At 42.6% G+C, this 15,482-nt stretch overlaps 2 protein-coding genes across 4 annotated transcripts in view; one reads left to right on the top strand and one right to left on the bottom strand.

The window, feature by feature from the left end:
* The window catches only part of LOC138618619 (phospholipase A and acyltransferase 3-like), a 37,476-nt gene that overhangs the window by 12,229 nt on the left and 9,765 nt on the right, over window positions 1–15,482 (top strand). The gene's annotated exons all lie outside the window — the stretch shown is intronic.
* On the bottom strand, window positions 309–14,492 carry ganabb (glucosidase II alpha subunit b). 3 transcript variants are annotated; one of them, XM_069694473.1, is made up of 25 exons: window positions 14,444–14,492; window positions 13,514–13,615; window positions 13,271–13,379; window positions 12,770–12,897; window positions 11,724–11,903; window positions 11,492–11,557; window positions 10,074–10,131; window positions 9,901–9,982; window positions 9,659–9,755; window positions 9,386–9,566; window positions 9,080–9,233; window positions 8,026–8,261; window positions 7,677–7,803; window positions 7,459–7,538; window positions 7,035–7,175; window positions 6,436–6,532; window positions 5,876–5,977; window positions 4,575–4,818; window positions 4,103–4,167; window positions 3,451–3,527; window positions 3,278–3,352; window positions 2,990–3,103; window positions 2,757–2,866; window positions 2,302–2,402; window positions 309–1,857 (listed from the first exon to the last, which is right to left on the bottom strand). In XM_069694473.1, exons 1-25 carry the CDS (start codon window positions 14,461–14,463, stop codon window positions 1,748–1,750), a joined length of 2,856 nt encoding a protein of 951 aa, XP_069550574.1. In that variant the 5' UTR covers window positions 14,464–14,492; the 3' UTR covers window positions 309–1,747. The 3 variants fall into 3 exon arrangements, with proteins under 3 accessions (XP_069550574.1, XP_069550575.1, XP_069550576.1); XM_069694474.1 differs by lacking the exon at window positions 14,444–14,492 and adding an exon at window positions 14,210–14,382; XM_069694475.1 differs by lacking the exon at window positions 11,492–11,557.

Raw genomic sequence — 15,482 nt, 5'->3', positions numbered from 1 at the left:
TTGGTCAAAAAAACAAACAGACTCTGACAAGGCATGAAGTTATTTAACAAAGTTTGTTTTTAGGGGCAAAATGTAGACTGTTGCCCCAACATTTATTCTTTAATCCACTTATCCTTAATGGTTATTATACCAGATCTAGGATTTTTACTAAAACAATGTTTGCGTTATGTTCAATAAAAAGTGAAAATAACTATTTTTGGTTCAACTTTCTGAACACAGTCATAAAACATTCAAAATAAAATACCATCTTATGCGTCATCAGATAACAGAGACGTAGTTAAGAACTATCCTGATTCAATGAAAACACATTATCTCTTTCACATTTGGTCAATTTTTATTTTCACTTGGTCTCGTCTTTTAGCGTACATCTGACAACTGAAGCTGAAGCCTGATCCGTCACTTCCATTTCCACCATTCACTAACAAAAAAAAATTTGCAACAACATGTACATTTATGGTCATAAAAACAATCAAGGAAACAAACTCACAGAACGATACCTCTAAAAAAGGTCAAATGAGTCGACTAGACCGGATATGAAACGCACTCCAGAGAATCATTTGAGTCTTTCAGGACTCAGTTTATGGACTGAAGTTTCTATAGATCAGGAGACCACTGAATGGATATTAGCTCGTAAAATACTTCAAGGATTAGAGTCGACCTGTTCATAAAGTTCCAAATGACATGATAGAAAACCTGGACTGTCCCGATAACTAGCAACACATGACTTTCTAAACAACTTCTCATTCTTCAAGTGCATTAAAAAATAATCTAGTAAACAACGTTGGAGAAAATCACTTGATAAAACAAAGAAAACGCGTCAACAGGCTGATCCACATGCCGTCGGTGGTTCAGTCCCTTGAGGTGATTCCCATTGCCAAGTTTGTTCAAAACAACAGCTGAAAATTCCCTCTGCTGTGCAGCAGTTGGACGACCTGATCTCTTCCAATGTGACGCAGTGATTTTGAATGATTTCAGTGCACACAACTTTAGCGCTGAGGAATTCAGTTGAAACAAGAATGAACTCTGCAGGGATTGGTCGGAAAAAAACCAATTTTTTTTGTGGGCGTCAGGAAGATGAAAGTTTGGTGTAGAGCCGAACAGGAGATTGTCAGCGAGCTCTCTCTTGACATGAAATGTGGAAAGATGGCTGACCTCTTCACTAATTTAAGCGCTTGGCTTGAAAGAGGGATGGAATGATTTTTTTTTTTTTTTTTAAAAGCATCAAGTCAGAAACAGACGGAGGGGATCGGCAGCAGTTGGAGCATGTGCTTTGAATGTGAACCTTAATTTGAAATGGCAAGCAACCCCCACACGGTGATCTTTCTTAGTGATGGACATTTAAACAAATAAAAATAAAAGGCTTTTTTTCTTAAGCTCAAATATTCATAAGAATGACAAGTTGAACTGCACTGTTGTCTCCTCTGTGAAAACAATGATCTATCGAACAGTAACCCTGAACCCTTTTTGTTAGGTATTACATTGTGACTGAACACAAGAAGGAAATGGCAGAGAAGTTAAGTGGCTCAGGTGGACTAACAGGTTTACATGGCTTTGTGTGTGTGGATGAAAACTGTGTGTAATTAATGTGCTGTATGTCCTTTACTCAACATGATGGCGAGCCTGTTGCCCTGTTTTAATTAGTCTTGGGTTTTAGTGCCTGGTGTCTGCTCCTTCCTCTCTCCATCTCCTCTTGGTCAGGCCAGTTCAGTTATTTTCTCCTCCTCCTCCTCCTCCTCCGTCTCCGTGGTTACTGAAGCATTACGGTCCAGTCTGCCCCTACACTCATGCTGGGCTTGCGGAGCGTCAAAACAGACATGGAGGCGTCAAAATCGAACTCGAGTTGGCTCTCTTGTCCATCTGCAAAAACAAGAAGAGGAGGGGGGAAAAAAAGAAAAACATGTTTTCAACTTTGATGACTCACACAGCGTAACAGAGTATCTTTTTAAATTAATTAATATTTAGATCCTGGAAATTCGAGAACTGCCTTTTGAATGGCTGTGAGCTTGAAAACAACTGTAGCATGCAAATACATACAAGTGAAGCAGGAAACGCACACATGGAATTAATAAAGTCTGTTAACGTTTTTATTTACACCTGTACTTCGCCTGCTATGACAAGTCCAATTGCGTTTTTTTTATAAGTTCAAGGGCATCCTTAAAGTTTGTTTTTTTACAAGATAGTCTTGCGCTCTAGGAAGGAGGCACTCCAATCTGTACAAGTGTGAAGTGTGTATGTCTGTCAGCATGCAGGCTATAACTAATGATGATTTCACCTGATTTGAGAGAAATATTAAGCACTCACCAGCAGTCTTCAAGGTCACCTTGCTGGGTTTACTGGCTCCCAGTATGACAACACGTTCAACCCAGGAGCGGGTGGTAAACTGGGCATCGGGAGCGAGGTTACTGTGGACCAGTTAGAGACATGGATGTAATATTTTAATAGGAGGCAAAACAATACATACATTAAAATGTAGCTCCTATAATACAAACCATGAATGTTTTGTGTATTATAATGTTACAGTACTGAACTATCGAAAGATCCTTTCACACCTACCTTTTTTGGTTCTTTAGTGTGCTCAGAAAATTGCAACGCGAGACCAAAACTAACTGGGTCAATGTACCTAATATAGCAAAAACATGCCCCTTGGTCCGGACCTTGTTCTGGACCTTCAGGTGTGTAAAAGCTCTAAGAGTCTATTTGGAGGTGCATTTTTTACACCAGAGAGGCAGATAGCTGAGATGATATTTGTCACTTACACAGAAGAGAGGACGTTGTTGGCGAAGGACAGCCGCCTGTGGAGGAACTCCTTCTTTTCATAGTTGAAGGTGTGACCATCGTCTATGTAGAGCTTTCCCTCTGCAGTTCTCTGTCAGACAAAAAACTTCAAAACTTCAACAACAATAATCCCACTTAGTGGTCTCCGTGTCAAAATAGCAGTGGATCACGCAGCTGTGTCATGCAGCTGCCGTCAGAGGACAGTTTCCGTTACCTGGGGATTAAGAGCCACATACAGAGTGTAGGGGTCGTTCTCCATGCAGGTGGAGGACCTGCGAACTCGAAGCTTCCTGGGAATGATGGAGCCGCCGCGCTGGAAAACGGGGATCTGACAACGGAAAACCAAGACTCCACATTAAAAATCAGACAAATGAAGGGAACGAATGTGGAGAGGTTTGAAATTACACATTAAACACAGATACAAAGTGATGGGTTGTGAGATAATTCACAGCGTGTATATTTATAGGACATCCGTTGGGATACATTTGTTTGCGAGTCTTACAGAGCTTATGGTGACAGGGATGTAAAGGTTCTGGGCCCCGTTGTGCTTCTGGAAGGTGTGGACATCAAACCAGACCTGAAAACACACACAGACACACACACACACACACGTTAAAACAAAACCTACTGATAACATTAAAAGATAACCGTTACATGTGTTAAAAGTCTTCTTACCTCGTCTTTCCCGGGCAGGTAGGCGGTGACTCCCCTGGCTCCTTCCTCAGTAACTGGGTGCACGAGCAAATCTCTCCCTGCAGCAGAGTTCAGTATCGTCATTGGGAACTGATGTTTCGCAACATTTCTTCCTTACTGAACAACTGAATTCAAGTTTTAATTCAGGTTTGTTCTCTCGTTACTTTGGCTGATGCCATACTGAACGCATGACATCATTAATCACAACAGACTGAACAACTGAGCTGCAGACATTTTGCATTTAATTCAGTCAGTAACTTTAACCATTAAGACAATGATTTCGTTTTAAACCTGCATATATACATATTGTTTTGGCCACATGGTGGCAGAAGAAGCCCATTGTGATCAACACTGACACTTCATCACCTTCTAGGTTGATACAGAAAATATATTAACAAGCAGTTGCCGATTTACACATCCACAGTTATGAAGCAACATAGCATTCATCTAAAGTGTGTGCGTGTGTGTGTGTGTGTGTGTGTGTGTGTGTGTGTGTGTGTGTGTGTGTGTGTGTGTGTGTGCGCACGCGTGTCCACCTGTTCTCCAGCTAACTGTTTCTGCCTGTTAATGGCTGTTGTGCAGGAAGTGTACAGTGATGGGGAAGGCAGTAAAGCTTTGGTGTTTTGTGTCTCACCAATCAAGAATTCGTCATCCACAGCAAAAGTAGCCGGATCCTGAGGATACTCCACCCACAGTGGTCTGCAACAGAGATGCACATCTCTCAATATTTTCATCTGCCTCAAACCACATCACTGAAGTCTGCAGTGAATTCAAACCAACAACACAATGTGCTTTTGTGCACTAGGATACAATGCACAATAATAATTCAGATTAGGGACAACGTTGATAATTTATTTCCATTTCTCAGGAAAAGTAATACACACCTCTGTCCAGTAGTACAGGGCAGTAATGTCTAATTACATGATATTAGTACGCTGGTATTCTCATTTATGACAGTCACTGATGAGACTGATGATGCCAGTACACGGCATGTGTCATTACTTCTTTTTTTTTTTTTTAATTTTTATGTATAAATAATAAAATCGAGGAAATGTCTACTTTGAAATTTGAAGTCTACATTTATTTGCTTCCTGCTCCGTCCTCACCTCATGACGGGCTGCCCCGTGCGGTGCGCGTGGTAGAACTGCTGGTACCAGTAGGGCAGGAGCGTGTAGCGCTGGCGCACAGCCTCGCGGATCAGCACAGTGTTTTCCGGGCCGAACAGCCAGGGCTCCCGGCGGGGCGTGTCCAGGTGGGCGTGGGCCCTAAAGAACGGCTGGTAAGCCCCCGTCTGGTACCAACGCACGAGCAGCTCAGAGCTCGGAGACTTGAAGAATCCGCCCACATCAGCTATGAGACAGAAGGGGGGCGGTGAATATTCGTAAAGTCTGGGTTGATCACAGCCTCGGTATGTCGTGAGAGAAATACACAGCCAAAAACATTGAATCTCCTAAAATCGGCTGTTTTTTTATTTGAAGATAATGGCTCAAACTGGAACTTCTGTTTTAAATAAAGACAAATTTGTACTAAATTAAATTTATTCAATGCAGGTAGAAAACACAAAATAGCTAAACTGATCATGAATATGAGCATCCCACTCCAGACATACAGCCAACATGACGGTTCTGTATAACTGCAGGTAGATTACCCAGGGAACATGAGCTCTCACCATGACAACCCCTCATCCCCGTTTCCATGACAACATTACTAAACACTACAGGGAGATGTGAATCCAAGTCAAATTAATTTTAGACTACTGATGCAGGTTTTTTTCCAAACCCAGCTCAGTATCTCAGTGCTTTTTTACTGCTGTTACGTGTGGCAGCTGATTTTTACATTGGACATCAATTCAATATGTTGATGGAGATGCAGGTACTGACAGACTTCTGCATGTTACGCCCCTGAAAACGGGGAGACATAATCACGAGAGTGATGCGGTGACGTCTCCTCAGTGAACGCATTTACTGGAATGAGGAAAACACCGGCAATTCCCCGGGTATGCAGGCGAAGACAAGCAATCGATCTCAGGATATTTAGGAGATTACAGATAATGCAATAGTGAATTAACTTTTGACAAAAATGAATGAAATAAACAATGAATAAATAACAGTTTCTCAGTACTTTAACCTATTTTAGCACACTACGAGTTCTTGCTGTTTTACAGCCTTTTTATAGAGTCTTTGTCAGGACATATGATCTTTTTTAACCATTTTACAGGATTTTAACCATATTTATGAGTATGAATTGACTCTTTTAAAATGATAACGGATCATTATTATTTCCACTTGTCACATGCACACTTCAAATTCTCCGTCCATTTTGCTTTAGAGGCACAGTTGATGCCCATGTAGGGAAGCGACATGTCGGTGCGGTCACAACAAACGGGAGGTACGATGGCCATACTCACCACCACAGAAAGAGATGCCAACCAGACCCAGACTCAGGCACATGGGGATAGATATCTTCAGATGATCCCACTCAGCAGCATTATCTCCGGTCCACACGGCACCTGGAAATACAAAAATGCACTTTAACACTGAAGAGCCTTCACTCCCACACACACTAAAAAAAAGACATCATCAACATAACTTGACACCTTATTATAATGTTATCTATTTCTAATAGTAAGCTTTATTTTAGTATCATCACAGCAATAGGAAATGGTTCAGTTAATGATAAATAAAGTTTACCCAGATATATCTGCAATGGTTTAACTTAAAATAGGCTGGATCATTATGGACACTCAGCACACACAAATCTAGGATGTGCATCTTTATTGAACACTTCACAATCATATCAAACACTTTCACAACTTAATCTGGGTAAAACTGAAAGTGTAGTTTGGTCAACACCGAATGTAAAGAAAGACAACTGTAAACAACAAAAGCTGTTATTAAATGTGTGATGCCCAGTGTACATGAGCAGAGGATCAGGTAGTCTGGGGAGTTAAGGCAGTAAAGGGCTCACCATATCGCTGTGACCCAGCAAAGAAGGCCCTGGTCAGGACAAATGGTCGCTCAACTCCCCCCGACCGCTGGATCAAACCCTCCGCTGTGGCCATTTGCTGTTGATCACAGAGAGATAAATGATTGGAGGGTAAAACAAGGACAAACATTTTAAAGTCAGTCATAAAGGCACTCTACTCTAGCTCTTTTCAAAAGACATTTTATTGTCATTAAATACTCTAACCATATCAGTGGGATTCATTTAAAACCATAATGTACCAGGCTTTCTTCCTACTTACTGCATTTAGAGTCCAACTCCACCCTACAGCTCCTCATCGGAGTTTCTATTGATCCTTTTATTTTTCTAATACACAGATTTTTGATCATATCTGTGTCATTAGGCCATTTGTGTGGTACCAACATTTCCTACTGTCATAGACACACATTTAATATCCCATTACAAACCAATTGCTCAGGACCACAAAGGATAAAGTTACTGTACATGAGAAGAAGAAGAAAAGACTACACTAAAAACCGCAGAGAATCAAACACAGATTGCAAATGATCTAGAACTTAAATATTTATAGGAAAAATTAAGTTGGTCAAATAGTGTGCACTCACCACATAGAAGCCATACAAGTTGTGAACGTCACGGTGCTCCCAGGCTCCGTGCACTGCATCTTTGTGCATGGTGACCTCGGGCCCATTGAAGACCGACGGCTCATTCATGTCGTTCCATGTGTACAGGTTCTCCATGGAGCCCTGGAGAGCCAACAGACTGGATGTAATTTTGAGACCAAACCGGACATATTACAAAAGATACACTATTTTAAGCCCACAATTAAAAATACTTTCAGATGTCGGTGGGCTATTTCAGAAATCTGAGGTTGTTGGTGGTTCCCAGGAGAGAAAAAGAGCTTGTGACACTTCTTGGTTAAACAAAAGCTTGATGAAGGATTTGATCCCCGTGAGAGTTTTTGTCCTTTCTTATTCAAATCTGCATGGCTGACTACAGTTGCACATGCAGTTGCAGATGGAGACTCACCTCGTACTGATCGTAGGCGAACATGCTGGCCCACCAGTCCCTCATGTCTGAACGGGTGAAGTCTGGATAACCAGCACTACCTGATGTTCATCATCCATCCCGAGGACAAAAGGAATGTGAGGGAAATATTCGTTGTCTTTAAAAATATCCAGTTCATAAAGTCCATTTGCAAATGTATAAAGTACACATTTTCTGGTGTTGGATGTAGTCTTTCTTACCAGGCCAGCACCAGCCCTCGTAGTCTCCACCATCTTTATTCTTGATGTAGAAACTCCGAGAGCGGATTTCATTATGGATCTTGTAGTTGCTGTCTACTTTGATATGAGGGTCCACAATGGCCACCATCTAGGAAGGAAAACAATTCAAGAAAAGTGAGCATGTGGTGTTGGAGGGTGTAGAAATACCCTGTATAAGAAACTACAGCAGGTCATTTTTATTTTACTAAGCTTTCAGGTAATGTGAGATAGAAAGCAGCAGAATAGACACTAGGGAGCTTCTGGCAAGAAAACCAGAGAATACAAACATTGTGTTCAGGTACAGTGACGCTGGATCATGTTTTATCTGTACCTTGCGTTTCTTGTCCATGAGACCCTGCAGCATTTCTTTTGGTGAGGCAAACTTGTGTGGATCCCAGGTGAAGTAGCGCTTTCCATCCGTGTGCTCAATATCAAGCCAGATGAAGTCATAGGGGATGTCGTGTTCATCAAAGCCGGCGTCCACTGACTGCACGTCCTCCTGGTCGTTGTAGTTCCAGCGACACTGGTGGTAGCCCAGGGAAGTCAGGGGAGGGAAGGACTGGGTGCCTGACAGACAACACAAGAAGGAGGTCAGATGACAGGGGAGGAGAGAATGAGCCTAAGCAGGTCAGGTAAAAGCTGATGTTTTTTTTGTTTTTGTTTTTATTGGTAGGAGGCAGAAGATCAATATTTAATCTAACATAATAGTTCATGATGGTGGATATCAGGCAAAATGACAGGATGATTTTCCACAACCTTTTAAAAAGCTCTGGGCAAATGCCCTTGTGTTAAATGCTAGAACCACTTTAGATCTTTTTAATTCAATTCAGTTCATAATTATCTATAAACTTAAAGTGAAGTTGTGAAGTGAAGTTCAAATCAAATAATTATTTTCTATTTTCATTAAATGTGCCACAGCTCCTGAATTTGTGAACTAAATATGAACATTTGATTTAACTGACAAAATATCATGTATTTCATTACAGGTGAATATAAGTCGGCAAGGATGTCTTAACGACGAGTGCTTACTTACTTACATTCAGCTATAAGAACAATTAACTCACAGCTCATTAAAAACCTTTAGTAAAACATATTCCTGGTGATCAGACTTAGTCTGATTTGACCAATGTTATACTTCACACATCAAATGTAACCTAGTGCAAAGTGAACAAAGTAATTCCCTTTGTAACACTTTTCTTGCAATCCCTGACATCAACCTTTTTTTATTCAAATACATATTAAAATTGAGAAGAGCGGTACTTGTGCATCCATCCTAAAATACAAAAAAAAAAACCTGACCTAACAAAAAAATAGACCTCAGATAGCGTTATTTTCTGACTCCTGAGGAAACGAGGACAACCAGGCAGAGGGATCCACCTTCCTACCTGTAAGAGAGGCATACTGAGAGAAGACGTCTTTGGCAGTTGGTCCCAACATAATAAAGACATCGATGATGCCGCTCTCAGAGATCCAACGCACATCTGTCTGTGGAGTCTCACTGGAGCCCTGAACATAATCCAGCATTTTCCCAAACACAGTCTGTTGAGAGGCACAATAAAAAATAAAACAAATTTTGATATTGTGCAGCAGACGGTCACCATGGAACCTTTTAAATAACTATGTGCCTGGAAACCAAAACTAAGAAACTAAATCCTGCAGTCAAAAAACAGGCCAGATTTCTGGTTGTGTACCTTTCCAGCAGTATTGGAGCTTATATCCACCCAGGTTTCTGCAGCATTGAGCCAGAAGATGCCTGTAGTCCGCTGGGCGTTGTGGGCTAACATGACTGGCACAGCCCCATACAAGGCCATCGGGTTATACAGCTCATACTGGAACACATCCAGGTTATAGAGCCGATACGGATCTCCATTGCTGCGACACACAAAACACGCACACGCATCACATCTGTGCCTCCGTGTGAATTCATATGCACGTGGTAAACGCGACTTGTGGTCGGCACTCACTCTGTTGTTTTGAGTCGGAGGGTGTCTGCGTGCTCTGGGATACCGTAGACGTGCTCAACGCCCGGCAGTGAAAAGTCTAAGCTAACAGCAGATGGACCTGAGGAGCGAGAACATCCAATTATCAATCAAAGGAGGCGTTATATAGGAGTGATTTCTTAGTGTCCCTTCACTAACACACCCACATGCAGATATTACAGTGCTGGCTAAAAGGAGCAAAAACTGATGATACAAGCAGGTCTTACCATGAGGTTTGCTATCCGAGTGTGATTTAAACGTTTCTTCCCACATGCCGTCTTCAACTTTCTCTTCCTCTTCTTTTGTTGTCTGGCAGACAAACAGGGACAGTCAGTGTAGAAACGGTGTGTATGAATACAAAGAGGAAGAACAAGAGAAAGCACATTTTAGTGTGCGGTACCTCGGCCGGGTTTGCCGGATCAGCCTCCTCTTTCTTCTCGGAGTCGGGTTCTGCCTGACTGCTCAGTGGCACAAAGAACGGAGGGAGGAGGGAGGAGGTGAGGAGAGTATACGGAGGGGGGGGAAGAGAAAGATGTGTCACTTTGGCAAAGTCATGCCATCTTTTGATGAGCGACATTAAATGACAGGATAATTATTCTATAATTAAAGGAAAAGGACGTACAAACGGGGAGGTTGGTGATTGCCCCTTGACTCCACACAGACAACTAACCGATACTCTACGAGGTCTTCAATGACAATGACAAAGGGGACTGAGCAACTCCCTGCCCTGTGGCTATTTCAAGCTCGGCATTATGGGATAGGAGCTTCAGAGGCTGCACCCACAAGGCTCCTTACAGAACCAACTTTCACCCAGTGGATCCAACATGTACCAAGGCGTAATCCAGACCATGTTGAAGCGCCACGAAATCATTCACACCAGCCTTGAATTGCAACAGAATTTTGGTAGTCACACACACACACACACACACACACACACACACACACACACACACACACACACACACACACACACACACACACACACACACACACACACACACACACACAGCTGCGGAGGTGATCTGCAGTGGTGCACATGCAGGAGACAACAGTGACTGAGGTGGCTTGTTTATTGCTCAAATGTAGCAGTGTATTTTATGGGTAAAATGTCCCAAAATCAAGGCAGCTGTAACACGGAGAAAAGCTACAAACTAAAGTATAACCACAAAGAGAGATGTTGCTGTTGGTTTTGGGAGCTGAGCAGCAAAGCCTGAAAACTAAGCTTGCGGGACCACAGATGTACGCATGTGAAGACAGAAACAGATCACCCGTATCTGCACGCTAAATCAGGGTTAACTCTCCACTGGCATTAGGTTTCAGACTGCTGCAGTTAACGTTCACCCTAAACTAGGCTAACTCTCCTCATTCATCAGAACTGGTCACAAAACCAGAGTCAGTCATGCAGTGTTAGATCAGCTTATGAGACGAGCTGCTAGAGTGACACTATAGGTGCATGATTTAGTTGATCAGACACTGATCTGACAAAACATTGGTGTACAGTGAAAGCATTGCTCGGCCTGCAACAGACCCTGCAGTGTGATCTTCCAGTGTTATCGGATGATTAGGGGGGTACAATAAAATTCAAATCAAGCTATCACTCTTTGAATACTAACAGTCAGGGCAGGAATGACCCTTTAAAACTAGATCGAATCAAAAGACCGTCGTGCACACACTCACCCACAACCTCTCTCACAGTCACATCTATTTGAGGGGAAATACAGTACTTGGTGTGATGGGAGGCCCTACTGTTTAATGTCACTATTGGCAGCATTAGCACAAGGAACAGAATACACACTGACAAATCTTAAGGGTCTTTACCTAGCGAATACCCTCTTGATATTATCCCACACGCTAGCCACTGTGCTAGTTACTTTATAGGAGAAACTAGGATGATAGGGAGAAGAGGACAGAACAACGAGTCAGAGACAATACTCAAAAAACAAACCATATCATGGGGGGGAAAAAAAACAGAAATCATCCACTGTGTAAGGACGTGGATTGAAAAAGAGGGCTTGTATTTGGAAATGTGTGTGCATGCGTGGTTTCTCACGTGTCCTTGCGCATCCTCAGGTGCTCGAATGCCAGCAGGCCACGAGAGTTCAGTGACATCAGCACGTCGCGTCCCTCCATGATGTCCAGTCGGAAGGGCCGGGCGCTGACGATGACCCTCTGAGACTCCGCCCCCAAAGACAGCACCACCCCATTTTCATCCTGAGACAAGAGGGACAGGCTGAGAGGCAGAGAGAGGATGGCGAGAGGGAGAGAGAGAGAGAGAGAGAGGTAAAGATAGGATTTAACTTATACGTCGGTGGAACCTGTGGATGTTCTTCTTCAATATTAATAGCAAAATAAAGATCTTTGAGGTCTTTTTTTTTTTTTTCCTTTGTTAAGTATTCCGTACTTACGTTTCACAGACATTTTGACTGGCCGCAGTAACCAAGTGTAACTTGTAACATTAATCAAGCCATCGTTAACTTCATTATTTACACCTTTGATTTTTCAAATGTCGTGTGAAAAATATCTGATATTTGCTGCCTATGAAAAGAGGGAACATACCCCTCTTGTGGTATTCACAACAAAATACTTTTCTGAAAGCCCTGGGTTCACGACGTGTGACGTGTTTGCTGAGGTTTTCAAAACTTTAGGTTTTTCTTTGTAATTAAATAATATATTAAAAAAAATATATTGATATTCAAAAGCCTCTTTGTCCCTCTGTCATTATGCCTTTGCATTTTCTGCATTGTGTTACCCACCTGCTAGCTTGCTAAATTTTAAGGCTCTGTGGTTTCTTGATGTTCATGTTGCTTAGCAGCAGTGTTCTCATGACCTAAACATTTGAACCCCACGTGTAACATGCACATGACTTCCCATGTCACAAGCTCAGGCTCACGAGTTCCATTTGAAAGCAGCAATAATCTGAAGTCTTTTGTGTTACTCTGATTATTTAAAGCTCTATTAAAAGAGGTGTCCCTCCACAGGCTCTCCTTATGATGTTCCTCCCGGGTTTTCCCCTCTGTGCCTTTTCAGTTTGCCTCTGTAATATCAACACTACCGCCCAACCACCCACAGAGTCAAGAACTCTCACGAGACACTCACGGCTCAGTCGGAGGCTCCCTGACCAGCACGTCTGGGACCTCATAGCGAGGTTTCAGCGGCTTCAGCTCATTAATCTTCACCCTGGTTATGTTTCCCTGGAGACGGTAGAGCTCGAGCAGCAGACGCACCTGAGAGCCAAACATAGAGGGAGAGGGGAGGATTACAAGAGGAGGGTACATTAGTTTCTCATCAACACGACGGACTCAGTAAATGGGTTCAGCCAAGGTCCGGATTCTTAAGGGCTTTTGGTTTGACACCATGAGGCGGATAGAACTTGCGCTCTGATTATAGTGCGTCAAATTTTTTGTAAGCATGGAAGTCACTTTGGGTAATGGGCTTATTAATCTTCTCAATGGATGGAGTTGACTGTTCAAAAATACACAATTAAAGCAGAGATGATTTACGAGAGTACACCAAGTATATTGTGGGAGCTTTGTCGGATTAAAATGTGTCTCATCTCATCTCCTCCTCCTGTGTAAACTGCTTCTTTACGTGACCTACCTTGTTGTTGTCATTGATGAGCTGCAGGGTGAGCCTGGTGTTGGTCAGCTCCATGGTCTCCAGCAGGGCTCGATAAGGAGAGTCACCGGGCTTCAATGCTCGCTGACGCCTGTTTAAAAGTCGAGTACCAGAGTGCGGACACTGGTTACGAATCTGTAACGCAGTGCTTTTTTTTTTCTTTCTTTCTTTCTTTTGACAACACTGACTTTAAGGAAGCGGGTGAATTATTTTTGCTGCACTCACTTGCAGAAGGCACTCTGGTCACAGGTCTTGAAGTTACCCTTGTCCACGGCCCACGTCCCACTGAGGCCCACAGCCAGCCAGAGCACCAAGACGGGTGCCATCCTACAGAGAAAAATCAACGAGACAGCCTAAAGTTAAAAGAGCAGTCACATTTGGTTGAACAATTACAAAAGGAGGACGCCAACCGAGCCAAAGTACAGGAGCTAAACCTACACACAACACAAACAGACACACCCGGACTTTGCTCTCTCTCTGTGGTAGTAAAAAAAAACAAGTGTCCTCAAAGTAGAGGCCAGACAATGTCCCAGGCTGTTGAGCCATTTCCCGTTTCTCCATCCTGCTGCAGCTGCACACTGAAAATGATCTACATTTAACAGGACTACCCAGAAGCCCCACTTTTTTTTTTTTTCTCCCCACGTTGGACCGTGATCAAGCACGTAAAGACCCCGTTTCAAGCACTCGTGCTGCTGTCAGATCCGGAGGGTGGTTGATGTGTTTGGACTGATGCCAACAGACTGTATTAGCCAACTAATCAGCTAACGTGGGCTAGCTGTGGTGCACTCGGCATGATGGAAAAATACAACAGGAAATAAGACGCGCGTCATCAGTTTGACAACAATAATAATAATTAAAAAAAAGAGTCCGTCTTTAAAACTAATCCCCGATTCTCTGACGTGAATCTTATTGCTAAATTACCTCTTTGCATCTAAGATCCGGTGCTAACGCTGCTAACAGCGGTGAAGGCAGCCGTTAATTCAATCGAGGGGATCTCGACCGATTTCTCCGCTTCCGGGGCCCTTAAACCCCGAAACCGCGGACTTGCTTTTACGTTGCAGCTCAACACGGTAATAATCTCCGCCCCGCCGCGCACTAATAACGTGAAGTCGATGGTTAAATCCACGATGAAACAGCGGAACCGCTTTGTCTTACCTTTTAGTGAAGGTGGCCATCTTGATTATGCCCGCGCTTGACTCCGCCCCTTTCAAAGATCGTTGAAAAGGAAGATTCTCAACAACGAACCCCCCAAAAAAATCACGCTTATTTCTTTAAACTGATCAATATATATATATATATAGTGAATTAAGTCACCCATATTTTTACATCTTTCATTCATTTGTTTACTTAATCGTGGCGTTAGTTTATTATCTGATCGATGAGAAGAAGGAGGATGTGGGTGAACTTCACGTGGATATTTATCCGCTCAGGCGCGGACACGTCATCGGTAAAGCTCCGGTCCGTGAGGTGCACACATTTGTCCCAGATTTGTCCAACAGTGGATTCATGCAATGAACAAACGCGAGTCCGCGAGTGGTCTATGAAATCCTACAGTTCTGCAATTCACCATAACTACCAACATTCTCATTTTACCTCTCAAACCTCAAGGATCAGTGTTCAGAATAAGTTTGCACCGATTATATTCTTCTACATTTATTTAGTCTCGGCAGCTTATGAGAAATGTCCTGTTTTGCATTATTTAAATATCACTCTTGCTGTGATGGGCTCACAATAAAGTTACATTGAGTCCTGATCGTGTTTAGGTTTCGATTACTGAAAGCAGGGGTCCCCAGCTTGAGTCAAACTTCACCAAGGGGTCCCCAGATGATCGATTTGTGTAACAAAATGATTATTAATTATTCTAATTTAAACCCTTTTTGGCTCTTCAGGCCTCCAAGTCCTTCAGTCTGAGAAGAAAAGCTTCCCTTTTTCAGTTGACGTGCCACACTTAAAACTGTAACCTGTCAAATAGAGTTAGAAGGTAACATCTATCATATTATTTTAATTGGCTGCAAATGAAAACTAACTTTATTTTTCTTTGTCTTTGTCTGCTATTTTCTATTTGTGTTGTCCTGTTTGGAACGAGTAATGCTGCCGCCCTGACTACATCTCCCCTGAAACAGAGGTTGCTAACCTCAGTGGGACTTATCTGGTAATGTAAAGGTTAATTAAAAATAAAATTAAAAAAATACAA

This window comes from Brachyistius frenatus, unplaced genomic scaffold, assembly GCF_029030835.1.
Source record: "Brachyistius frenatus isolate BFR_SWC_R1_liver_20210118 unplaced genomic scaffold, ASM2903083v1 Contig_17, whole genome shotgun sequence".
NCBI lineage: Eukaryota > Metazoa > Chordata > Actinopteri > Embiotocidae > Brachyistius > Brachyistius frenatus.
This window is presented reverse-complemented; position numbering and strand designations above follow the sequence as displayed.